The sequence below is a fragment of the Danio aesculapii genome, chromosome 9 (genome assembly GCF_903798145.1).
Source record: "Danio aesculapii chromosome 9, fDanAes4.1, whole genome shotgun sequence".
In the NCBI taxonomy this organism is placed as follows: domain Eukaryota; kingdom Metazoa; phylum Chordata; class Actinopteri; order Cypriniformes; family Danionidae; genus Danio; species Danio aesculapii.
In genome coordinates this window covers 31,698,060-31,725,274 of record NC_079443.1, presented here as the reverse complement: position 1 = coordinate 31,725,274, position 27,215 = coordinate 31,698,060, and the positions used below count along the sequence as shown (strand labels likewise).

General features: G+C 35.1%; 1 protein-coding gene across 3 annotated transcripts in view; it reads right to left on the bottom strand.

Moving 5' to 3' along the window:
- Positions 1 to 511: 511 nt before the first annotated feature.
- Positions 512 to 27,215, bottom strand: part of tbc1d4 (TBC1 domain family, member 4) — a 57,099-nt gene continuing 30,395 nt past the window's right edge. The window contains exons 10-20 of one of the 3 annotated variants that reach the window (XM_056465433.1): positions 26,378 to 26,586; positions 24,251 to 24,403; positions 19,214 to 19,368; positions 18,161 to 18,364; positions 14,721 to 14,882; positions 14,044 to 14,202; positions 12,407 to 12,651; positions 9,025 to 9,184; positions 8,598 to 8,767; positions 5,956 to 6,132; positions 512 to 4,022 (exon numbers count right to left, since the gene is read on the bottom strand). In XM_056465433.1, the coding sequence (XP_056321408.1) occupies positions 3,792 to 4,022; positions 5,956 to 6,132; positions 8,598 to 8,767; positions 9,025 to 9,184; positions 12,407 to 12,651; positions 14,044 to 14,202; positions 14,721 to 14,882; positions 18,161 to 18,364; positions 19,214 to 19,368; positions 24,251 to 24,403; positions 26,378 to 26,586 (2,025 nt within the window). In that variant the 3' untranslated portion in view covers positions 512 to 3,791. The remainder of the gene's footprint in view (positions 4,023 to 5,955; positions 6,133 to 8,597; positions 8,768 to 9,024; positions 9,185 to 12,406; positions 12,652 to 14,043; positions 14,203 to 14,720; positions 14,883 to 18,160; positions 18,365 to 19,213; positions 19,369 to 24,250; positions 24,404 to 26,377; positions 26,587 to 27,215) is intronic. The other 2 variants (XM_056465434.1, XM_056465435.1) reach the window with 2 other exon arrangements.

Here is a 27,215-nt window from a genome sequence, read left to right as displayed (position 1 = left end):
ACATCCGGGAACTTTTCTGCGTCCTCCATTCTTGCAGTCATGAGTTTGTTCTTCCGAGGTGACCTGGCAACATATCTCCTTGAGTTTTGTAACTGAACATTGGTGGTGGATGATGAAATCACATGAGAACGCAAGATCGCTGAAGAACGCATATTGAGAAACAGCCATAGTTCATATGTTGCTACATATTTTAACATTTAGCTTGTGTAACATTAACATTATTGCATGGTTAATGCTAGAATGTAATTACTAAGCTTTGCTAGTGCTAGATAGATGGAAAGATAGATTTTTTATAAAACTCAAAAAGTTATAGCATACCAATTGACAAGATCTTGAAGGTATCACCAAAGCTTGGTGTTTGTAGCTTGAAAGGAGATGCTGCTTAAATTTAGTCTCTGAAGAAGAAGAAATGAAATTTGAACAGGATATCAGTATATTTCCCTTTCAACGAGGTCATGTCATGCTTACTTTGGCAAGATTCTCTAACGAATAATAATAAACGGAAACAGAGTTATAAAAAGTTGATTTTAATGGAGGCTGGAGAACTGACCACTCAGCCAAAATCAAAAGAAACAATCATGAGATACTGTCAGCACACTGCATACACACTTTCACTGGATTCGTTGCAATCAAAAGTGAATCTGAAACTACTGTAGTCCAACAAAACACAACCTCTCCATGTTGGGAAGTTTGTTGAGAAGTAATGGCAGCATTTGGAAACATTATCTAATGCTAAAGTTTTGGCACAGTAAATATAAAATACCTTATGTCATATGTATGAAGACATATCATAACAGCACTAAGAAATGTTGAAAAGAAAACGTGACCCTGTTCTTATGCAGTTTTACAATGAATCCTTACTCCGCCGTCCTTTATTTTGGTGCAGGAGTATTGCTAGAATGTACCAGTCTGATGTACTGTATTCGCAGCCCTTGATTAAACATGCGTATTTCACTCTCTCCAAAGAAATGTAGTCTTTTCAACTTGCCATGTCACAGAAACATATTTCTGAAAAGATATCATTAAAAAGACCCCAAAAACAATCAAAAACCACTACCTAGAATAAAGATCAGACATATTTTACACACCACTGGTGACCACCGCTAAGCCCAGCAGGAGCACTTTTTAATATGTCAGTTTTGACATATAGAGTGCTGCATCAAAACGCTGGTCTCATTCTCTTTTGGTTTTTATAATGTTTCTTTTTCAATTCATAAATAAATATCAGTTTATAGTAAACATAACTGGCCAATGCTTTGACATGTTGCTCTACAAAGTGAATTACAATTGTTGAAAATGAGTTGTTTGTAAAGATGTATGTTTCTAGTAAGTTACCGCAAAAGTATGTTTAATGCGTGGTTTACATTGTACAACAAATTGTTCAAGCATCACCAGGTTATCATTTACAGCAGACCTCATTTTACTTATGAATTGAAAACCCAATTACAAATTACCCTAGATAAACATCAAGGAAACCCATCGCAATGAACTCATCTTCCAGGTTTGACAGTAGAGCACTGTGGCCAATTCACACCACACAGACACATGCAGAGGAACACAAACAATCACCAGATTACAGCAAATCACTTCTCAGACGTTCTACAACCTGACAAGCGCAGATTCAGCATGTTCAATCTGTGAAGATGACAAGCTTTGACAGATGCCAACAGGGGCAAACACAATGATCCGACAAAACAAGATGAAGTTTCTTTTGCCATCTGTCAGTGCATGTGAACTGGCCTTATTACCTTTACACAAAGGCATAGCAGACCTTAGTCAGGTTAGACGCCATTTTAAATCTTACAAAAATGTAATTGAGAATTTACATTCATTATAACGGCAGACACTTTATAAAGGCTCAATAGTCTCAAACTCAATTCCTGGAGGGCCACAGCTCTGCACAGTTTAGCTCCAACCACCTTCAATTCACACCTGCTTAATCGTCTCTAGTAGGCTTGAATACCTTGATTAGTTGGATCAGCTGTGTTTGATTGGAGCAAAACTGTGCAGAGCTGAGGCCCTTCAGGAATCGAGTATGAGACCTATTCTCTAGATCAAGGGCTGCTGTCCTGTATATTTTTAGTTCCAACCCCAATTAAACACACCTGAACCAACTAATAAAGCTCTTTCTAAGTATACTAGAAACTTCCAGGCAGATGTGTTGAAGAAAGCTGGAGCTAAACTCCAGGACTAGAGTTTGGGCACCCCTGCTCTAGATTGGGGGTGCTCAACCCTGTTCCTGGAGATCTATTTTCCTGCAGATCTCAGTTGCAACCCAAATCAAACACACCTGCCTCTTATTGTCAAGAGCTGTGCTCTAATTAATTGGTTCAGGTGTGTTTGATCAGGGTAGGAGCTAAACTCTGCAGGAAGGCAGATTAAAGTATTTTTTTGTTTGTCATTTCAAAACAATGTACCTGGGCCTGTACCTGTAAACTGGATTAGCTGGCTAGCTAGTCAAGTTTCAGTTTAGTTTGCTCCAGTCTTGGGTTTTAGGTAACAAGAAGGCAGCTTAACTTTAATCCCTCTTTGTTGCCATGGTATGATGCTGAACTCAGCTGAACTGAACTGAGCTACTTTCATGGTACCTAAAACCCAGGATTGGTACCTTCATGGTACCTAAAACCCAGAATTGGTTAAAACTTAACAGGCTAGTTAGCTAATCTAGCTTCATGGAACAAGACCATAAGTCAGTATGTTGTTAAACAAATGCACAATTCCTCATAAATGCACTGTACTTTTGTCTCTCAAAGACTTGTTTTCACTCTTATTAAAAATATAGCGCTAACCCGAAGTTCAGTAATGGACAAAGAACTCCGTAAGTGTTTTACCACATTACATTTCTGAATCATTCAATAAACTGCGAAAATGAGAACAAGATTGAGTGTTCAAGTAGATATTCTTGCTTAAATTTTACATTCACATGGTTAGACGTGATTCCTGTACAATCTTTTTGGCCACCATCTGACTTGAACCAATCAATTTTGTTGAATTAGGCTCACGTGCCTATAGGCCCAAAATGTATGATAATTGAAATGAACGTTTTAACGTTTGACATCTTCATGAATTCTGACAGCTTTCCATCAAATGTTCTTTTCGTGAGCTGTCCTCAAAAGACAGATTGTGATCAACGCTACAAAAATGTGCGCAGATGTCAAGTACAGTTGGTGCGACAAAAAAAACAAGTGATTGTTAGAAAAAAAGAACTATGCTAAAAGGATTGAAGGCGACCCACTGCGTTTGAAAGATTGTATACACACATCTTTATGGCATAGTATCCGACAAGATCTTCAGGCACACACAGAAATCTGTGCAATGGTTTAAGACAAGTTTCCCTTCATGTTTTCAGACAGGGATTCGCTCGAAGCCCCATGAGCTGCAAAATCGGAACAAGCAGGACTGTTTGTAAGTTGCAGAGAAAGCCAGCAGCAGATGGTTTCGCTTCCTGCCTGTATTTTAGGTGAAGCACTTTCAGCAAAAATTTGACCTGGTAAATATTTGGTTTCCTCCAAACTCCTGGTTCGAAGTGCCAGGTCAAAAAAGAAAAGTTCACAGTGAACATAAAAGTCACAAGTGGACATTAATGCAATGGGCCAAGTCATGCTGATCTTTGGAAAGACAACACTTGCGTATTGTTTTGTTTTTTCTTAGTGCGGCCGCAAGATGTCAAACATTTCCGGATTGATTAGACCAAAGGTGAAGAACGACGGGAACACAAAAGAGGAAGAAGCAGACTGACACTCTTCTGATGTACCCACAGTATATGTTGCATCAGTCAGTGGGACGGAGCTTCAAGGCTTTTTACATGCGGCTTTGGCTTTGCCGTTAGTGCTGGATTTGAGTTGTGTCATCTCCACTTCAGCCGTGGTGTCTGATGGTAAACTGTTACGCATGCGCTCGATGGTTTTCTGGTAGGAGGCTTTCTCTTGCTCCAGAGAGCGGATCAGGTGCTTCATCTTGCTCTCGCGGGACAGGAAACTCTCGACGCTACTTTCCAATGTCTGAATTTTTAAACGAGCCGCCTGGAAATAAGGACAAACATGAGAGTTGTGTGATAAATGAATATTATGATTAAAACTATTCACAAATTTTGTTGTGTCAACATATTGAACAAATTATTCAAAAGTTCAAGATCACTTTAAAAACAAAGTTCCTTATGGTTCAAAATAAAGACAAATTTTTTCATGAAAAATACAGTAATATTGTGAAATTTTTATTAAATTAATCATATATACAGTTGAAGTCTGAATTATTAAACCCCCTGAATTATTAGCCCCCCTGTTTATTTTTTCCCCCAATTTCTGTTTAACGGAGAGAAGATTCTCAACACGTTTATAATAACAATAGTCTTAATGACTCATCTCTAATAACTGATTTATTTTATCTTTGTTATTATGACAGTACATAATATTTTACTAGATATTTTTCAAGACACTTCTATACAGCTTAAAGTGACATTTAAAGGCTTAACTAGGTTAATTAGGCAGGTTAGGTTAATTAGGCAAGTTATTGTATTACGAGGGTTTGTTCTGTTGACTATCAAAAATATAGCTTAAAGAGGCTAATAATATTGACCTTAAAATTTAATAACTACTTTTATTGTAGCCGAAATAAAACAAATTCTATATATATATATATATATATATATATATATATATATATATATATATACATATATATATATATATATATATATATATATATATATATATATATATATATATATATATATATATATATATATATATATATATATATATATATATATATATATATATATATACACACACACATACACACACATACATACACAAATAAAAAATGATTATATTATATAAAAAATTATTTTTGAACAATATAAAAACAATATAAAAAAATACAATATAACAATATAAAATAAATGTACTGTCACTTTTGATCAATGTAATGCATTCTTTATGAATAGTTATTGCATTTTTAAATTCAGATTCTATATGGAAAGTATAATGAGTTCTACATTAAAACAAATTTAGCCACAGATATACAGCTAAAGATGGAGTTAGGTTATCACTTGGATTCATAGTTTGTGTTTGAGTAAAATGTCATTTATTTTCCTTTATTATGTAAACTACTATGACATTTCTAAAATAAAACACATTTTCACTCGAAGTTAATCATTTTTAGACAAAATATTATTTAGAAAAAACTTCAGATTTCAATCACAACAAATGAAAGCACTTCCTATTTTGACTGATGCAAAAAACAAAATGCTCTAAAATACAATACTTTTAAGAAATGTTATCTGACCTTAATATACTAAAACAATTACCAATTTACTCAAACATATACATAATAAATGAGGAGAAACTGAAAACTGTCAATTGGCCTCTTAATTTCTTCCATAATTGTTAGTGAAAAGACACTCAATACAGCAAAGAAAACGTTTGCCTAAATTAAATATAAATGTGATCCATATTCCCCCAAAATCTTCAGGGCAAGCTGTATAATGGATTTAGTGATAGTCAGTTTTGTATCCATTCCAAATAGTATTACGTCAGTCAGGAAAATACAGCCATAAAATGTTTCACTTTCCCCTAAATCATGCTTCTAGGAACATCTTGTTTTAAGCAACAAGTTGTTTTTAGGAACCAGTTGGAGATGAACATGTTGTGACGTTACATGTTTAGACTAATAGAGTTTCAAGGCTAACTCATTCTGCCACATTCATAAACACCAGCGTCAGCGTGTGACAGATCAACAAACTATTACCATTTGGATTATCATTACATTTCAGGTTAAATGCTGAACTGTCTATGTCAACTGTCTACTTAAATGTCTGACTCAAATGATCTTGTTTTTTTTTTTTTTTTTTTGTTGGTAGTAAACTGTGATGCGCTTCTGTGAAGATCTTGGTTTCAGGTACTTTACTGCCACCCACTGGCCATGAGAGCACAAAACATTCATTCATCCACATACCTGCAGTTTCTCTAGTAAGTCCATGTTCTGTTTCTTGAGCTGGGTATTGGCTTTCTCCAGTTTATCCAGTCTATCTGAGTCCTCAGACGCTGGAGGACCGTCTGAAAACTCATCCTGCAGGACGTGATACTCCACTTCATACGCCTGCAGCTGCTTAGAGATGTCCATCTCAATCGCCTGCAAAACATTTCATTACCATCAGAGAATCATCACACCGGTTCTTACAAGAGAGATTCTGAATTTATCGCCATATCAGCTTCTCTAGCTATTTCATGGCAAAACCAGATCATGTACAGACATACAAACATTTTATAAATATCACTTTTCCATAAAAAAATATATTACTATAACAATAAAAAGACCACATCAGAAATACACAATACAGAAGATAAACATCTAAAACAGGTTTTTAAGGTTTACTTTTGATAAAAATTCTAGCAATTCACATTAAAAATATTTCCATTGTTAACATTAAATATTGGGCATTCTAAAAGTATATGTTTCACAGGTTCTTACAAACTAATGTAACCAGATAGTGACAAACAAGCGCCAGCAGGAAGTATGACAATTAAAAAAAAAAAAACAATAATGGTCTAGGTACTTGTGTCTTTTTTATATATAAATCCTGATATTTCGTCAACCGAAAAGGTTTTAGTCTTGAAAAATCAAGACAATTGGCTCCATCTAGTGGTTAAATACAGAAAACACAACTATTACAAACTATGGGAAACAAAATGAATATGCTTTAACTAGATTTCTTTAACTCTTTCCATCAGTTTAAACATTGAATGAGACTGGGAAAACTAGCTAATTAATATTACTATAAATGTCTTTGTCACTTGAGGTGCAGCCTACATTTGACAATGTTAAAATAAGTATAAAAATAAATAAAAATACTGTAGTTCTCTGCAAATCTGTGCAAATTACTAATGGATTTTGGGAAAGCGTAAACTTTATGCTCTATACTATAGGAATAAAAAATATTGTAACTGTTTCCTCATTAAATATCCATCAGTGGTTGAAAATTAAGTTCAATTTTATTCCCATGCTTGACAAATCTTCTGTGTAAGGCACTGCTACATGAGGGCTACTCCTGACAAATAATTTTTAATTATTCTAATAACCTCTAATAATGGTGGCACAGTGGCTCAGTGGTTAGTTTTTCTGTCTGGAGTTTGCATGTTCTCCCCGTCCTGGCATGAGTTTCCTCTGGGTTCTTCGGTTTCCCCTACAGTCTAAAGACATGCTCTACAGGTGAATGGAATTAAAGTGTGAATGTGAGTGTGTATAGGTGTTTCCCAGCTGCTGGATTGCAGCTGAAAGGGTATCCGCTGTGTAAAACATTAGCTGGAATAGTTATCGGTTCATTCTGCTGAGGAGACCCCCGATAAATGAAGAGATTAAGCCAAAGGAAAATGAATGAATGAATCTCTAATAAATGACACAGAGTCTATAGCAAGTTAAAGAAGTACCACAGAAATTAACTAATAATAATTTTGGATTTTTAAAAATAATAATATAAATATAAAATGTAATTAAAATGGTAAAAGTACATAAAAGATTTATTAAAAAAAAAAACTATTGAAATACTGTATATATATATATATATATATATATATATATATATATATATATATATATATATATATATATATATATATATATATATAAAGTACTATAAAATGTGTGTGTGTGTGTGTGTGTGTGTGTGTGTATGTGTATATATACATATATATATATATATAAAATACAGTATATGTACAGTTGAAGTCAGAATTATTAGCCCCCCTTTGAAAAGCATTTTTTTTTTTTTGCTTTTTTAAATATTTCCTAAATGATGTTTATCAGAGCAAGGAAATTTTCACAGTATGTCTGATAATTTTTTTTTCTTCTGGTGAAAGTCTTATTTGTTTTATTTTGGCTAGAATAAAAGCAGTTTTAAATTTTTTTAAAAACCATTTTAAGGACAAAATTATTAGTCCCTTTATTTTTCTCGATAGTCTACAAAACAAGTTTTGCCTAATTACCCTAACCTGCCTAGTTAACCTAATTAACCTAGTTAAGACTTTAAATGTCACTTTAAGCTGTATAGAAGTGTCTTGAAAAATATGTAGTCAAATATTATTTACTGTCATCATGGCAAAGATAAAATAAATCAGTTATTAGAAATTAGTTATTAAAACTATTGTGTTTGGAAATGTGTTGAGAAAATCTCTGCGTTGAACACAAATTGGGGAAAAAAATAGACAGGGGGGCTAATATTTCTGACTGTATATATAAACATTTGGTAAAATCTGGTTTTAAAAAACACAGAACATAATACTAACACTAGCCAACCACCATTGAATAATATTAAGAAATACATACTTTTTGGTTGTAATTAATGTCTTGGTAATTAAAGAAATGAATCTGAAATTTAATTAATAACTTCTTCAGAAGTATTGTTCACACAGCCCATATGAACTAAACAAACAGCTAAAGTGCAAACAAGTGAAAGATGTTATATTTGCAAAGTGTAACCAGAAAGGCTAACATGATCTAAAACAAACACTTTCCTGCATTCACAAACATTTTATTTTAAAATAACATAATAAAAGTTCCACCTCCCATGGGTGAAAAACTTGTTTTATTTTTAAAAGTACCTTAGTGATGATCTCCTCCATCTGGCTGTGAGTGAGGGTAGGGATGATAGATTTAAGGTAGTCCACGACACTTTCAAAGCTGTCGCATTCCAGTATCTCTCCCTCGTGGCTGCTCAGCAAACACAGCGCCACCTTAAAAATCACCTCTGTGCCTTGCACAAACAGAAGGTCTGACACAAGACACACACACACACACGCACACACACACACGCACACACACGCGCACACACACGCACACACACACGCACACACACACGCACACACACACGCACACACACACGCACGCACACACACATGCACACACACACACACACACACACACAAAAGAGTCAAAGGCCATACACCATAAGCATGAAATATTTCAACACACATTATGCATTTATCATCACATACATTTCATAAATTTAGGTATGAGTATGAAAAATACCAAAAATACGGGCCACAAAGCCGAGTGGGAACTGAGAAGCGAAGAGAGTCAGGAACCAGGGTGCGGCGTACAGGCTGGGACAGATCTCGTGCTCCTCCAGGTGAGAGTACAAGTTACGGTGATAGTCGTGCAGCAGACGGGACAGCTGGTACATCTGGATCTACAGAGCCAGAGAGAGAGAAAGAAGAAGAAGAAGAAATGTACTCACACTTCAGAGGGTTGAACTTTAAACAGGCTACAATGTGACTGGCTGAGGCAGGCTTTCTCTCAGGGGATTAAAGATTGGCACATCTGATGATGAATAACCACTAACAGCTGACAAGGAAACAGTGCACAAGAGGTGGAGACAGCTATTTGCTTGCTGCTCGAGCAAATGTGTGTTTATGCTGATTACAAATACACTCTCTCTATATCGTGAGAAAGGAATTTACAGTCAGGAATAAAAGAAATTTGTTCATTTAAAAATATTTATATATACATTTCTTATATTTAAGGTAACATTTTAGGTGTACTTAAACATTTGTTTCACTGGTTAATTCACCAGTGTTTTTTATGTTAATACTGACACCTACTGGTGTGGATGCAAAAACTTGAATAAAAACGACCAATAACATTTCAGCTTTTTGATTGTTTGTTTGTTTGTTTACTTACTGCCACATCAGACTACTATATAAATAAGAACATATAACATAATAATAGTGTCAACTTCACATATCAATAAGAGGCCATACAGTGGTCCCTCGCTATAATGCAGTTCATTTTTCGCGGCGTCGCAGTTTCGCCGTTTTTTTTAATGCAATTTGACAAGCTGTTTTTCTACAGCGCATTGTGTTCTGCGTCCTGATTAGTGCATCGAGTTCTGCGTCCTGACTGGCTGTAGACCACTGTCAATCAATCCCCTCTGTGCCGTGTCTTCTGTATAGTACAGAATGCGTTCAGCTTGCCAAATTTACATGCATTTTCAGTCACTAGCAGTGTGACTCTGAAGTCGACGAAATGTTCTGCACTGTTTCATCCACAATGTCAACAAAACGTTCTACACCGTTAAAGGCACATGCGGTAGCCCCCAAAAGGCAGAGGAAGATGCTAACCATTGCAAAAATAGTTGAACTTCTAGACATGCTAAAGGTAGGTAGAAGTTACGTGGCTGTAGGGCGACATTACGCAATAAATAAATAAATAAATGAAGATCAAATGGCCTTCTTTTTCTATGAAGGTTTGAACGTCAACAGTGTTTAACCTTCCTGTCGTGTTCAGGTCAAATCTGACCGATTTACTTAAATCACTCGTAAATATGGTGTTTTACATCTGATTGCCTCAAGGCCTTATAATATCCTCCACACTATGCATTTGAACACATAAAATGATGATCATCTTTTTCATTGAATTTTGAGTGTTTTAATCAACCTTGTTACACCTGTGGTGTTCCCGGTCAAAAGTGACCGCCATAGGAAATAAATAGGTATTCAGGCTTTATGCATTCCTCAGACAGAAAACATCCCCATACACACCACCCCAACTCACTCACTCACTCACTCCCTCCCTCACTCACTGACACACACATTTCAGACTGAACAATGTCTTTTGCAGGTAGACATCTCTTTTACATGCTTATGTGCTGATCCTCCAGCCTGATCTCACAAGGAAACATAACTTTTACGTTTTGTCAGTTTAGTGGTTAATTCATATGAGTTCAGTCAAACAAAAATGTATGATTTTTAAAAAGGCGTTTATTTATTTATTTATTTCCCTCTCTCTGGAAAGAAGCACAGAGAAGGAATCTTGTTTTCTTTCTTTCTTTCTGCCAATCTCCGTTCAGCCAATCTCTAAGTCTAGCAGGTGCCCTTTTAGCTTAGCAACAATTATTTTATTATATTAGATCGTTATTATCTCGCTCAATCATGACCAAAGTATAACTAGTGCTAGTTCTGTGTCTATGCTCACCGTCCATACCCTCAGTCACTATTCCCTATGTTAGTACACTTGAAGGACTGAACATCCGATCACTCAGAACACAGGAAAGGATGGCATTTTGTTTGTGTTTTGCTGGTTGATAAATCATTCAGATGGATTCAAATTTCAATTTCTTTGGTCAGACCCTGTGATGGTTATTTTAGCGAGCTGACTATTAGTAATGAAAAAGTATTTTGATTTCTGTCATCTATTGTTCATTTTGTAATATATTTTCAGCACCTATTTTTATTTTCATTGCTGTTATTTTATGTCTAATTCTGTAGATTCATGTTAAACACTACTTTGAGACGTTGTCCACAGCTAAAGAATGTTGAATAAACATTTGGTGGAGAAAAATGATTTTTGTGCTAATATGAGCAGTTAAAACAGACAGGTCAATTTTGACCAGGAACACTAAAGTAAGGGGTGGGATGTGAACACGTCAGGAGGGTTAAACAAGAGAAAAAAAATGTGAAAATGTTAATGCCTGTCTGAGAAAAGTGTATAAAGAGTGTAGTGATGGGTTTTACAGCCTTAAAACATCTGTAATAATTAAAATAAAAAATAAAGCTGACTACTTTGAGGATTTCGCTTATTGCGAGCTATTTTTAGAACATAACTCCCACGAATAACGAAGGACTACTGTACAAAAAACTGTTGATTTAGACACTAAAACATTAGATTTAAGTTTTCACTTCCATATATAATAATAATTTTTCTGCAGAGAATTTTTTTTAAATGATACAAAATTGTTTGCTTTGAGCATTATACTGACACCTATTGGTATGGATGCATCACTGTGCAAAAAAAAAATCCCCATTGCACTTTTGCAATGTATTTAACAATGCTTGTTGTTATTTACTTTAGAAATTATATTGTTTTATAAAAGAGGAACTTGCATTTGTCTGAACATAGAATCTACAGATGGGGATCCAACCTACTTTTTCCCACTATGATGACTTGTCTTGCTGACCAATAAAATAGTAGATTTTATTTACATAATATTAAACAAACATAGTTGGTGTGCATAGCATTACACCACACATTAATTCAACAAGCTTTTACCACTGTTAAAACAAGAACGTTTCAAACAAAAGGGGCATTGTTGAGATAAAGTGTTTATGCATTTTAATTTGGTCAAACATGATATTTTCAGCCACTATGCTGACAGTTATGTACAATGTGAATACTTTATGTCAAAAGCACTCCTCTTTTTATTCAGTCTCTTTAATAATTATTTTAGTAAAAACACCAAAGTCATTCAAATAAGTACGCATTGTTCCCCGCTAACCACATTAATTCTCACAAAAACCAGTTCTGTGCTATTTTAACAAACGGCATATTCAGACAAGCAAACATACCAGTTTTGAAAGAAAAACATGAACATGAAGTGAAAACTGACACTCTTTTACACTCACACACAGTGTACCTGCAGAGAGATCATGTCGGGACGGTACTGGCGGCGAATACCCAAGTCGTACATGAGGAACTTGAGGGTGTCGAAAGCCTGTTCCTCACTCATGTGCAACAGCAGCAAACCGGCCACAAAGCTGATCCCCTGGCAGTAGCCCACCTCAGTGTCCAGCAGAGAGTAAGCCTTCAGTAGGTTGTACAGAGACAGCTGTCCGGCTCCCAGCTGAGTGCTAAAATACTGGTGCGTTGGAAACGTCCGGCCTGGAAATCATGGGAACATGTCTTCAGTAATACGCTGGGTCAAAAATCTATGTGCATTTTAGGGATGGGGGATTTATCTTATTGTTTGTGACTCTCCCCATTATATACATTTGCCTCCTGGTGATAATAACAAAAAATGATCATATTTTTATGGTTTGGTCAGGGCTGTACGGTGCCACAAAAAACAGTACAACAATAACTACATGTACAACATTAACACTAGTATCCAACTGCAAAAAACAAAGAGATTTACTGACATTTAAATCCACTTCATAACATAAATCTGGTAAGAAATCATACTATTTTATAGTAATCTGAGCGATAATAAACTTTATTTACAGTCAGTTTTATGGCGCACTGCGAGCTATGGCACGTGGCAATGATGTTGTCATGTGCAAATTACCCCATAATTCAAACAAATACAACTGTGCAAAAAAGCTCTTCTTCTCTTACAATAAAATCCTATGTATTAATTAACCCATGTTAATTACTTCTCAATACACACATTCAATTAGATAGTGGCATTTAGTTATCCTTGTTCATCTATTCTCAGCGAAGCTTCCGCTATGAATACGTCTTAAGTCATGCATCAAACATCAAGTCAAAGGTCAGTCAAGAAGTTTTTGAGAATGTGATTTAAAACTGAGAAATAGTTTTAGTTTCAAAAACACATTGATCTGCTTAATAAGACTTGCATTAACCCCCGTAGGCTAGTTTTTCGATGGATTTACATGCTTTTGGAAGCATCAAAAAGGGCCTCTATCCAGCACCATTCATTCGTTTTCCTTCGGCTTAGTCCCTTTATTCATCAGGGGTCGCCACAGTGGAATGAATTGCCAACTTATCCAGCATATGTTTTACGCAGCGGATGCCTTACCAGCTGCAACCCAGTACTGGGAAACATCCATACACTCTCACATTTACACACACTATGGCCAATTTAGTTTATTCAATTCACTTATAGCGCATGTCTTTGGACTGGCCAACACCATTATACCTAATAAAATATAAAACTACTCAGACTGTGTTTGTCTTAAAGAATAATCAGAAATTCATATTCACTGAAAATAGCTTGAGGGTGAGTAAATAATGGGGTAATTTTCCATTTTAGGTGAACTGTTGAGCGGATAGCTGGAAGTTATTTGTAGTGCATACTGTATGTGGAGTTGATGCGCCCTCTCGATTCCAGTATGAATTAAACAGATATTATTATAATATATAAACGGATATTATATTATATTAACAACTGCAAAGATGTTAAAGTATATGGTTTACGGTTATTTATTAGCTAAAGGTACTATTTTTTCGATGAGATTTTTACATATATATTGCAGGAATGACATTTATCAGTTTTCGTAATCTCCTATCAACAAATGTTGCGTAGCTACAGACCGAGGTCCACCAGGATGGCGTGCTGCTGTGCTGTGAGCTGTTTTAGGAGATCCTGATAAGATGTTTCAGGTGGCTGCTGACGGTGTGGAAGACGCTGACGCAGGCGATGCTGCTGGGAAAGCAGGAGCCAAATCTCACCTCGCCGACTTTTAGGTACACCTATAAAGCACACATACACAAAAAAAATAAATAAATTGCATGTGATGTATTTTCAAAGGCAATCAAACATTTATCCAGTAATGATGCATTAAATTTAGCAAAAGTGACAGCAAAGAGTTTATACCTTAAATCTAAGCTGTTTTTTTATTTTCTATTCAATGTATCTTGAAAAAATCAGAATTTTAATCAAATCAGCATATCAAAATAATATCTGAAGGATCATGTGACACTGAAGCCTGAAATAATAGTTGCTGGATATTCAGCTTAAACAAGAACAAATTATATTCTACAACGGAAAACAATGATTTTAAATTGTAACAATATATTTCAAAATATTTTTGTTTTACAAAATCAAATAAATGCTGCCTCTGGAACCATAATAACTTTCCAAAACAGGGAGAAAAAAATGTAAAAATGTGAAAGTTAGTGTACGTATAGTTAGAGAACAATGCTGACATAATTGTAAATAATGAAACATTTCATCAGGGTAATGATGTTAAATGGATAAAAATTTTTACCCTGGCAGACGGCACTGTGTATCTCCTCTTTGTCCCACTGTACTTTAGTGCGGCATGGGCTGCTCAACTTCCTGTCCCACAGCGCCTGCACCTCTTTGGAGCACGAACACACTTCCTGATAATCCAGCTTCATTTTACGAATGTGCAGTTCATCACAGCTGGCTGCAGGGTGAGAGAAAAAAGGTTTAGGATTTCTTTAATCAAACAAATATTTTTTAAAAGGACGCAAATATATTTTTGATTCAAAACAACAGAACAGAAATAGAGTGAAAAAAATTATCTACTATAAAGGTGCCAAAAGCACCCAAAGATCTACCAAAGCACCCAATTAAAACCAACTTTGTTACTTGAGGTACATATTACTTGTAAATAACACACACAAACATATACAGTTGAAGGCAAAACGATTAGCCCTCCTGTGAAATTTCAATTCTTTCTCTCTCAATTCGATTCCCCAATTTAGCCAATTTACAAAATGATGAACATTATCTTCAGTAGCAAGTGTCTTTACGGCAATGCGTTTACAACAGAAAGCTTCACAGGCAAATGTGCAACACATAAACCATAGCATACTGCAGTCGAAAGAATATTATGGGTTATATCTTTTACAGTCTATGGTTATAACAGCATGCACCCTAACTCCATAGCAACTTTAGACAAGTTTCAGAGAGAGTACGAAGACACAGCATGGCCTTTAATTCACAGTGACCCCAACAAAGCATTAAAAACCATTGGTACTCTGGTTAAAAGCAGACGAACAACAGAAAGGCTCTCTGTCTGACTTTAGATTGATGTAACACTGCTGGAGAAAATAATATCTTAAAAGGCAACTGCAGCATGCTGGCTTTGTAGACTACAGTGCAGCCAAAAAATGATACCATGCCAACAACTACATGAAACGCAGCCTATTCAGCAGAGACGTCAATTATGAGGCTGGATTTCCTTACCTTCTAATGTTTATTCAGTTCGGCCCATCCAAGAGCACACAAAAACAGACAGAAAACATTGAGATGAAGAGAGTAAAAGGAAAGCACTGAAGTCTCAACAGTGATAGATTTTGGCCAATAGAGGGCGATATTTCACAAGTTTAGCTCTTCTAAACAAAAGTGAAATAACGCAACCTTTCTTAAAGGGGAAATTCACCCAAAAATGAAAATTCTTTCAAGATGTATTCTTTTACGCCAAACGTTTAAGTTTCATTTGTCTGTTGATCACAAAAGAATATAGCCTATGTGGAAGAATTTTGCAAAATGGCAGCAATCAACTTCCATAGTGGCTAATTTTGGGTTTTCTATTGTGTATGTCAATGGCTTTCAAAATAAAAAGATTTTAAATAACAAATTTAAAAACAAGAAACGGTTTTGTAAACACTTGAAGGGTGGGGGTTTATTTTGGGTGAACTATTCTTTTAATGCGCTAAAAGAGACTCATCTTAGGGCACCACATGCAGCCCAAAGGTCACAGAACTGAAAGCACACTCTTGAAGAGCGTGAGAGTCATCCAGACATTCCCATCTATAATTAACTTTGCCCCAGAATGCAAAATAGAGGCAGTGGCACTTGCCCCTCTAAAAATAAAACCAGGGCAAAAACAACAGTCAAATTGGGGTGACGGAGGAGACACTCCCTCTCTCCTGTGACTCCACAAACGCTGGATGCAGAGATTCCATTAAGGGGCAGGGCCTGCTGGGTTATGGGCGTGTTTGTTTTAGTGCTTTCAAATATCAACATTGTCAAATTTAGCTTGGTGCACCTTCATTTTTACTGAAGTTTACTTCATTTTAAGCTACTCAAGCTAATTTATTGTTAAATTATTTTATATGTGTATTTTGTTTCTAAATTGTATCTTAATTATTTCAATTTTGTTATTTTTTTAGCTACTTTTTTAATATTCAGGGTTCAATGCCAAGGATTTTTTTCTTCAGATTTTTACTTGCCCTGCCAAAATTTTCACTAGCCCCACCAAAATAATAATAGCTATTTCTTAGCCAGATATTTTAAATAACGTGTCAAAACACAAACATAATTGTATGAGATATATATATATATATATATATATATATATATATATATATATATATATATATATATATATATATATATACAAAAATGTGCACTGTATTTTTCACATCCAAAGACATTTTTGTAAAAAAAATCTATCTATTAAATTAATCTATTTTAAAAAAAAAATTTTGGCTAGAATTATGCATTATAGGCTTAAATTATGAAGTGAGACTGCAGTCTGATTATGTAACAGATAAATGTTGTTTTTTTCTTTCGAAATGACGTGTCAGTGCAGAAATGAACCAAACAATAGGCCTAATACAAAATATTATAAGATTAGATTATGAAAAAATGATCAGATGGTAATTTCTGTCAATTTTCCTAACTGATAAACAGTATTCAGTAATATTTCAGAATGCTTTTACTTTCATATTCGACATGAAATGCACATACATCGGTAGGAATGATGTCATCCCGCCCTACTCATTCTCTCATCATATATTCGTATATATGGCTATTACACAACCATAATATACTGTGATATAGCCTGGTTCGTTAGATCATTTTGCTTTCTAACTGCAATCGATCCGCTCCAGAGTTCGTTTCAATCGAGCCGAGGCAACCTCATTCAGGCGATCTCGGACCAAATTGATTTGGTGTGGAGACAGGTTATGAAACAAATGTCTGAAAGCACCCCAAGACTGTATTTCTGCGCAATTGACAAACAGTCACAGCCAAATTAAACTTTAGTGACCCGATCATGCCAGTAACAATCCTGTCTACTGTACCGAGCTTCTCGCATGCTGGCCCCAGGCCATCGGTCAGTCCTTATTGTCAAGCCCTGATATTACTATAGCTATTACTATAGGTATATTTAGACTAATCAAGAAAATGCATTTCTATAGTTCAAGTTAATAACATAAATACTGATATTAATATTATTTTTGTTTATTCTAGAATTACTAAAAACAGTGAAAGTTTTGTCTTTAATAAAATAAACACTACATTCCATGTCCTCTGAAGTCATATATATCAGGGGTCGCCCGAGTGGAATGAACCATCTATAGGAATCAGAATAGCACACAAGTTTGTTTTCATTTGTTTTGTGTGTGTGTGTGTGTGTGTGTGTGTGTGTGTGTGTGTGTGTGTGTGTGTGTGTGTGCGCACAATTTGTTAGCCCCTGATAACTGTTCCATTCCCTATTTGCAAAAAAAAAAATAGCTACATAAACATTATTTTTCCTTTTGTGTTCCATGGAAGGAAAACTCATCAAAATTTTAAAAGGCACGAGGTTTAAAAAAATGATGACAGAATTATTTTTTTGTTTAACAAACAGTGACTAAGTGAAGTGGGCCTGCACAAGTTTGAATAAATCTAAACAAGAGAAATGTGGGAGGACAAATAAATGTAAATAAATGAAAAAAGCGAAACACTGACCTTCCAGGCGCTGATTCTCCTTCTCCATTCTGATGAGCAGAATTTGTTGGTGGATGGCTTTCTTCCACAAGGCCCTGTAGTCAGCTGGGCTCCGCTTCTGTCCAGCTGAAGTCTGCTCTGGGGACTGAGGGCCTGTCTGACCCCCCTGATTCTGGGTCAGTGCCCGAGGAGAAAGTGGCAGCAGCTCCCGGCCGTCCATGGGGTCTGGAAAACAGCTGATGCTCAACAGAATGTCTTGGATTCACACTTTTAGTTGCAAGGAAATAATTTACAATAAAAAAAATATATATATTTTTTTTGAATTTCTAATAATATATATAACAAATAAATAATAATTTTCATAAGTACTTTAGATTTTTCTGACAAAAATGTACTATGATGGGACTAAAACCATACCTAAAACCATAAGGCAACAAGAATAAATGACCATACTTATAACATTAAGATAATACACAAAGGATTTTGCTACTTTTGCAAACAATCATTTATTTGTTCATTATCATATCATTCATAAACTATGTTCATTTGTGTTGGGACAAAATATGTTTGCGTGGGTTTCCTCTGGGTGCTCCTGTTTCCCCCACAGTCCAAAGACATGCAGTACAGGTGAATTGAATAAAACTAAATTAGCTGTAGTGTATGAGTGTGAGAGTGTATGGATGAAGCTGGAAGGGTAGTTTATTCAACTGTGGTGACCCCTGATGAATAAAGGGACTAAGCTGAAGGAAAATGAATAAATGATAATCATATTTGCAATTTGATCAATTTCTAAAAATCCTACAACAATTTTTTTTTGTGTAATATTATAATCATTGTTATTATATACAACTGTATATACATGCTTATCATTGTCGTCAGTGTTATTTATATCATGTGTATACATTTATCAAACATCTATAGTGCTTTGGGGTGTTATTTTTTCTTCTCAAATAACAGTTAAACAGAGATTTACCTACAGTTAGCAGAACAATGATTTATCCTGTTAATGTTGACTATAAATAGACAACTGGTAGGACCGGGTGTAATGTTGCACCTGTCTGCATGTTTACCCACCCACGTTTTGCACCGAAGCGGAGGGTTTGTTCATGGGTGACGCCACCCTCAGGAAAATCTTCTGCCGCCAAGAAACTCTGCGCGGAGGAGGCACCAGGGTCAAAGAGTCAGTGCTGCAACCTGACAGAGACCTCTTTCTGCCCTCGCCATTACCACTACACACACACATACACACACACAAACACACACAGAGAGAAAACAGGACACATGGCAACAATGAGCAACTATTACAGTCTGTGTCATCTCAATACTGGTTGTCAAACCAGTTATAACAAAGTGAATCTGTATTTATTTATTATAGAAAACTCATTCAGCAATGCATTTAGGCAAAAGCTCATGAGCAAAAAGAAGCAGAGAGAGTCATAACAGATGTTAATCACTTCATGCATAAGCTACATAAAAGAGTTCCTGTTTTTAGAAACATTGTTAGGAAGTGGAAATAATGAAGAACTGAATGATGCCTGCACAGAGAACTTTGCAAAGAAATCAATATTTAGATCTTGTAAAATCAATACAACATGATTATCTTTTCATCTCTTGTTTAATTAATTAATTAATTAATTAATTAATTAATTATGTTTTTATTTTTTTGTGGCCAATTCTTAAAATACAACTTATAGTTACAGTAAAAAATCTGATGCAATCTCCTTTGTATACAGTAACATTCTCTGTAACACTTTATTTTAAGGTTTCCTTCTTACACTTGTTCGGTGTACTTACTATATGGTTAGTTTTAGTTGCTCGTAAAACTATGTATAATTAATTGTAATTATTAATGTAGTAAGCATTTATAGTAATTATGTGTAATTGATGTCATTCATTAGTTAATTTAATTGTTGCACCTTAACAAAGCCACCTTAAAAAAAGTGTGACCCAGATTAGTTACATTTATTGGGTTATCAAATATTTTAATGCTGTTACATGTAACTAGTACTCAGTAATTTGGTTTATATTATACTTCACCAGTTAATGATGTCTAAGTTTAAATTAATCTGCATGTAAACAAGTTACACAATATTTACAACTCAACAATGATTTAAAATATAAATAAAATAAAACACAATTGTGGTTCATTTATCCCGGCAAGAACAGAAAAAACATAATTTTGTGCCGTCATTACACAAATAATTATATAATTAACCATACAGCTATGGGAAAACAATGCATTTGAAAATTCAGTTTCTCTGGATTTTCATTTTATCATTACGTGTGAGTAAAATGCGAGCTTTGTTTTGTCCTGCAACTTCTAATGACATTGCTTATGAATTTTAAATAAAAATTTAATTTCAAACACAAAAATCACAGATGGTCAAAATAAGTTTTCAGATATGTTTATATTACAGGGTTCCTACTCTTACATGAAGACTAAATTCAAGGATTTTTAAAATCACTATTAATTTTACACCAAGCACCTTAATTAACACCCCCAGCATATATAGCACCATAAAATCAATCATTTCGCTTACACTTAGCTCATTCATTCATTCATTTTCTTTTCGACTTTGTCCCTTTATTAATTAGGAGTCGCCACAGCGTAAAAAAACCACCAACTTTCATTCATTCATTTTCTTTTCAGCTTAGTCCCTTTATTAATGAGGAATCACCACAGCGGAATGAACCACCAACTTATCCAGCATATGTTTTACGCAGTGGATGCCCTTCCAGCTGCAACCCATCACTTGGAAACATCCACACTCATATACTACAGACAATTTAGCTTACCTGACTCATCTATACCACATATCTTTAGACTGTGGGGGAAACTGGAGCACCCAGAGGAAACCCACGCGAACACGAAGAGAACATTTCACACAGAAATGCCAACTGACCCAGCCGAGGCTCGAACCAGTGACCTTTTTGCTTGTTGCAATTGTTGAAATAACACCATAAACTTTAAATTCAAGCACTTTCAAGGAGCTATGTTTGCTTTTAAGTAATTTCCAGGCCTTGAATTCATATGTCTGAAATTCAAGTATTTTCAAGAAGTGTGGGAACCCTGATATTAATTGTAAGAAAACACAACACCTATGTTTTAACATCAAAAGAGTTAAGATGTCCACATTTGGTGGAATAACCCAGATTTTCAACATCAACAACAAATGCTGACTTTTATTATTTGGACTAATTGTCTTTTTTCTACTTTAAAATCTACAGAAAGAACAACGTGTACTTAAAATGTAATCAAAATCCTTATTAATCACCTCGCTAGTCTCTCTTTGTTTTCCTCCTACCTGCTTAGTTACCACAACAATACACAGGCAACAGCAAGGACACTTCAGACGGCATTAATGAAAGCGCTTTGAATGTTATGCATTAAACGTCGGCTAGAGAAACGGACCAATCCTGATCGCCGCTCAACAGACAGATGTGAAACACAATCAATTAGAAGAGACAGCTGGTGACATTCAGCACACACAGCGAGAGAGAGGGGGAAAAAACCTCTCTTCAAGAAAACAGAGCCGGGCCAAGGATGTGACATTTTAAATGTTATCTCCTCCTCTCAGAGAATTCAAAGCACTGGATCATTACAGGCCTCTATGTCAAACAAATGAAGGGCAAATACACAGAGGAACAACCATTTGTCAGTGATATCAATGTGTCTGTTGTTAAGATGAAGAAGAGCTTGATTTTAAAGCCACTAGAAGTATCAAACAGTATTGTCTTGTTAAGAGACTCTTAGGAGAGAGCGGAGTGTAATATTTTACACATGGTTTCACTGAATGTTCTCTATTCTAATCCACTCACCCTTGACAGCCCATGCTATAAATTATGCTCACTAAAGTGGATGACAGGAGCATTTGTTAAAGGGATCATTTACTCACATGTTGTTTCAAAACTGTATGACTTTTTTTCTGTCAAACATAAAAGACAAAGTTTTTTATTATTATTTCACGCAAAGTCAATGATGAACATAACTGTTTGCATTCTTTTGCCAATTGAATTGGTCAGTTATTCCTCAAATAATTTCTTATTTTCTGTACAAACCTATGAAGCTTTTGTAACAAATACACAAAACAACAATCATTGATTTTCACTTTTCAAACAAGAGCTTTCTTTGACAATCAAAGTATTATAATTGTATCTGATATATTTAGCTGGTATATTTTTTGGTATCCGCTTATTAGGTGTAACGTCACACGAAGTAGCTTCCGGGTCCAAGCGCCATATCAAACTGTACAGGGAGACTCACCAAATGGTAATAACAAACATTTACAAAGTGATATAATACTTTCAAAAATCACAATCGCAATATATCTATCCATACCTAATATCTGATAGCCAGAAAGGTGATACATTTTTTACAAACTGTTAAAATATTGGTGTCTGAGATGCAGCAAGTCCAGAGACTGTTGTGTACACCATGATTCTATTTAAAATTCACCTTATTATGTCATATGACTAAAAAGGGGTCATAAACGAATATTTTCTCAATTCAAATGAGTAGCAGCTTGGACCTAGAAACAGTATTTCATACGTCACCGATACGTCACGACTTAACAAGCAGATAATATAGCTGGTATATTTTTTGAAAATAGATGTTACAAATTATAGTTTGTATTAGAGAGTTGTATTGAATAATTGTACAACTCCCCTGGAGTTAAACCGTTGAGTTTTACCATTTTATAATCCATTTAGGTGATCCCCTGGTCTGGTGAGAGCTTTTAGCTTAGCTTAGCATATATCATTGAATCAGATTGGACCACTAGCATCTCAATCAAAAATGGCCAAAAAGTTTTGCTATTGAAGGCTTGACTCCTTTGTAGTTAGGCTGTGTACTGACCAACTGAAAATAAAAAGACGCTATTTTCAAGGCTGATATGGATAGAAACTATACTTTCATTGCAGCATAATAATCAAGGAACTTTGCTGCAGTAGAAGCATTGATATTACACAGCAAAGCACTTGCATCATCTGTTTGAATCTGTGTACATATACATTTACACACACAAACACACACACACACACACACACACACACACACACACACACACACACACACACACACACACACACACACACGCATAAAGTATATAGTGCTACTATGAGCTAAAATACAGTAACTTACAGTGTAAATCCACAGATAAGTGTGCTTTGATCTCAACTGTGATTCCCTGAATGACTATAGAATTGATTAGCGACAGGTTTGATTCTGATATCAAACATTCAAACACAACAAAAATGCTGCAGCTTCATTTCAAGGTCTCTTTAAGCTCAATGATGCTGAAGACACCAGTCTGAGCTGGTTAAAGATTCTGACCTGGCCAAGCTGGACTCTATACTAAACAAACTGTTTAGTACAACTGTTTACACCACAACCCCACAAAAACACAGCAAAATCTGATGTACATGTATCAATTTCAAACTATTTAAGTATTCATTTAAAAACGTTTAAATTTAAGATCACTTCAATTGTCCAAACAAGCCTGTCAACACCTGCCTTTGAAATATCCATACACACCTGTACACTACGGCCAATTTAGCTTATTCAATTCATCTATACCGCATGTCTTTGGACAGTGGGGGAGCACCCGGAGTAAATCCACACAAACATGGGCAGAACATGCAAACTCCACACAGAAATGCCAACTGACCCAGCTGGGACTAGAACTAGCAACCTTCTTGCTGTGAGATGACAGTGCTAACCACTGAGCAACAGTGTCGCCTTATCCAAAGTTAAAAATAATAAATTATACTCAGTATTCAAGCACAATAGACTACAAACAGTATTAGTAAAGAGTTTGGAGACAGTTGATGGATCTGATATACAGTAGGTGATAAACGCTTGTTTACCAATAGTTAGTAAAGACGCCAACATGCAACTGTAGTTTAGCACCCCTCTTGTCCAGTGAGCAATATCGAAATCCATCAACGCTGACATGAAGAGCGATAGAGAGTAGGTGAGTACAGAAGTGGTTCTTCTCAAGTGGTGTCACAGTGACTGAAGCCTTGGGTTAAAAAAACAGATAGGCGCAGGGAAGAAGGCCAGCGACATCAGCTCCAACCGTGGGACCCTGAACAGACCGATGCTCTTCTCACCTCTTTAGACTCCCGCTGTCTGACAGGGAGGCCAGCGAGCCGAGGGAACCCTGGTAAAAGCTTTTCAGGAAAGTAGGAGTGTGGAAGGAGGATGAGAGGCCGAAGTAGGACTCGCTCTCAGAGACACTGCGCACTCTTGAGAAACCAACGGTGCTGAGGGAGCCAAACATAAAAGGCCCACAACAAATACATGTTACTTACACAGGCCTAAACACTGCCATTGAGGAACAAGATAGGACACAGGAGCGTTTCTGAGGAGACCAGCATAATAATTTGAGCCTTTATCAGGATTTCCGTACAAGATTCTTTTACTGTTTCTATTTGAAAACACATTTTCAAAACACAAAATATATGAGCTTTCAAAAGCTTCATATGAATAAATCTACACCAAATCTATCAGACTTAGATAATATATTAGCATGTGACAAATGTATATCAATAAAGCCGGATATTTTAGTGATAATTGGATTTTTTACTTTTTTTTTTATTTGTTGGATGCTCATTTCCAAGTATAAAGCAACTAAAATCTACAATTTAAATTTTATGTAAAAAATAAAATGTTAAATTTATAAATAAATTGCATGTGTGCATAAATATCAGCCAGCAATTTAAAATTGATCTATATTATCTACATTTAAAGTGCCTTTTAAAACCACACATATACATTATTGATTTAAGGGTTTTTCAAAATTATTCAACGTTTAAATACAAGTTAAAGAAATGGCTGAAAGCAAATCAAGTTTGTAAATGTGTAGTTCTTTTCTCTAGCTTTTTATGAAATTCTTATTATACGTTTTATCCTTTTGATGTATGCAATTTTACTGTTATTGTATGTGTAATAATGTGTTTTTTGATTTTAGATTGCCTTTTTAAAATCTGGCAGATGAAAATTCACCCTTGTGGCTAACTCTGGTTTATTTACAGTTTTACTGTTGATTAATGAGCAATGTCCCTGTTAAATAACATAACTTTCAAAATTTCACATTTTTTTGTTCCAAAAATAAAAGACCATAAACTGACAGACCTAGGTTTACAGTTTGTGTTAATACAGTATTTTGACTATTTAAAAAGACATCAAAGCAAAATTAATGCCTAATTCAAAATATATTTAAGTAAAAGAAAATGAAAGAAATAAGCAATATGGAAGAATTGACATTTATTTTGAGACTTATTTCTTAAAACATTATTTCTAAAACATTGAAAGAAATATATTGATTACTACAATATGGACCCTTTCCACAAGCCTGTTGTGATGCGTTTAATTGTCATCAGCATCTTAAATCCTTCAAAGTTTTTAATATTTAGATTTTTTTTAACGTATAAACATTTATATGTATTTATGTATGTAGTATATCATCTTTGCTTCAAATTACAAACAGCTTGTGGAAGACATTTCTATTGCAGTGTTTATGGGACAGGACAGTAAATTTGACAGTATTCTCTCCTCTGGCTGCCGTCATCAGTCTCACACTATTTTTTTCCATTTTCTGAAAGTCTTTATAACATCATTGTGGAGTTTTTCATTTACTATTTGATAAGATTGTAAATAATAAGATTGTAAAAAAAATATTTGTTGTATTCTCCCATTCACTGCGCTCTAAGTTTACCCAACTATGATGACTTCCGCTACTGAAAAACCTGGATATGTGAAAAGGGTCTATTAACAACTGTTGAATGCACTGAATCTGAAACAATGTAAACAGCCCAATTTTTTTTGTTTTGTTTTTTTGTTTATTATTTCATGTTGAATACTGTAAAATTTTTGATTTTTAATGTAAAATGTTCTGTTGAAAAATTTAAAACAGTAAAAAGACAACCCCATCAATAAAATGATTCATTAAATCACAAAATTTTTAAACAATTAAAATCACACAAGCATCACATCCTTTAGTTTTAGTCATTTTCAAAATGATTTGAATTAGTTCTAAATCAGACTCTACTGCATGCCACATGAAGTCATAGCAGTCATGCTAAAATCAGCTATATGCATAAAAGCATAATGATGATTACGACAAACAAATCTACTTTTCAGTAGATTTGCTGTGACCCTCCTCACATGACACCAGAAAAAACAGATGGAAAGATATATGACTATCACATGAGCGCAAACAGGAAGTGATGCGTTACCTGCTCTGCAGCAGCTCTGGGGCCAAAGACTGTTGGCGGCGCAGTGGAGCCTTACTGGCTTGAGAGGAGACGTCAGTGAAGGAGATCTTTTTCTTGATGGGTGGGTGGCTGAAGGTGTGCGCCCGCCGCCGAAACTGCGGGGCATCTGGGTCTTCTTCAAGGTAACTGGGTGGAGTCCCGGGTGGAGAGTCACCAGGGGAGTCGCCCTGCTGGGTGAACCGAAAATAAACACATCATGAAGACAAAACACATGCTTCCCAAGGTCTCCTTAAACTCAGCTTACCAAAGCTTAAATTCAACAAGGAACCATCACAGACAGAAACAAACAATCAACCGAGATATGCACGGACAACCTTCATGTTTCAGACAAGAAAAAACATGCTTGATGCCATTCTCAACCATAAGGTAAATAAACAGTTTTACTGATTAAAAAATAGCACATAAGATATGACATTTGCATATTCCATATATTAAAAATATAGTTTGTAACTGATGCTAAATCAAATATATTTTTAAAATCTAAATACCTAGATATTTTATATTATAAAATCTGATATAATTCAAAATGTATTTTAGGGTCAATACACAGAAAAGAAGAAGACAATACATCACCAACTTTACAATACAGATGGACAGAGATATAAAGTATCCATTACTTAAAAGTAAAACACTAAAATTCTATTAATAAATATTGCATTCTAAAATAATTTATAGTAGGTATTTATAGTGTGTGTGTATAAAGGTTTTTTTTATACATTGCTACAGTAATATTTTTTCCTGGAAATATATTTTAAAAATAAATACAATTTCCAAAACAGTACAAAAAAATGATCAAAAA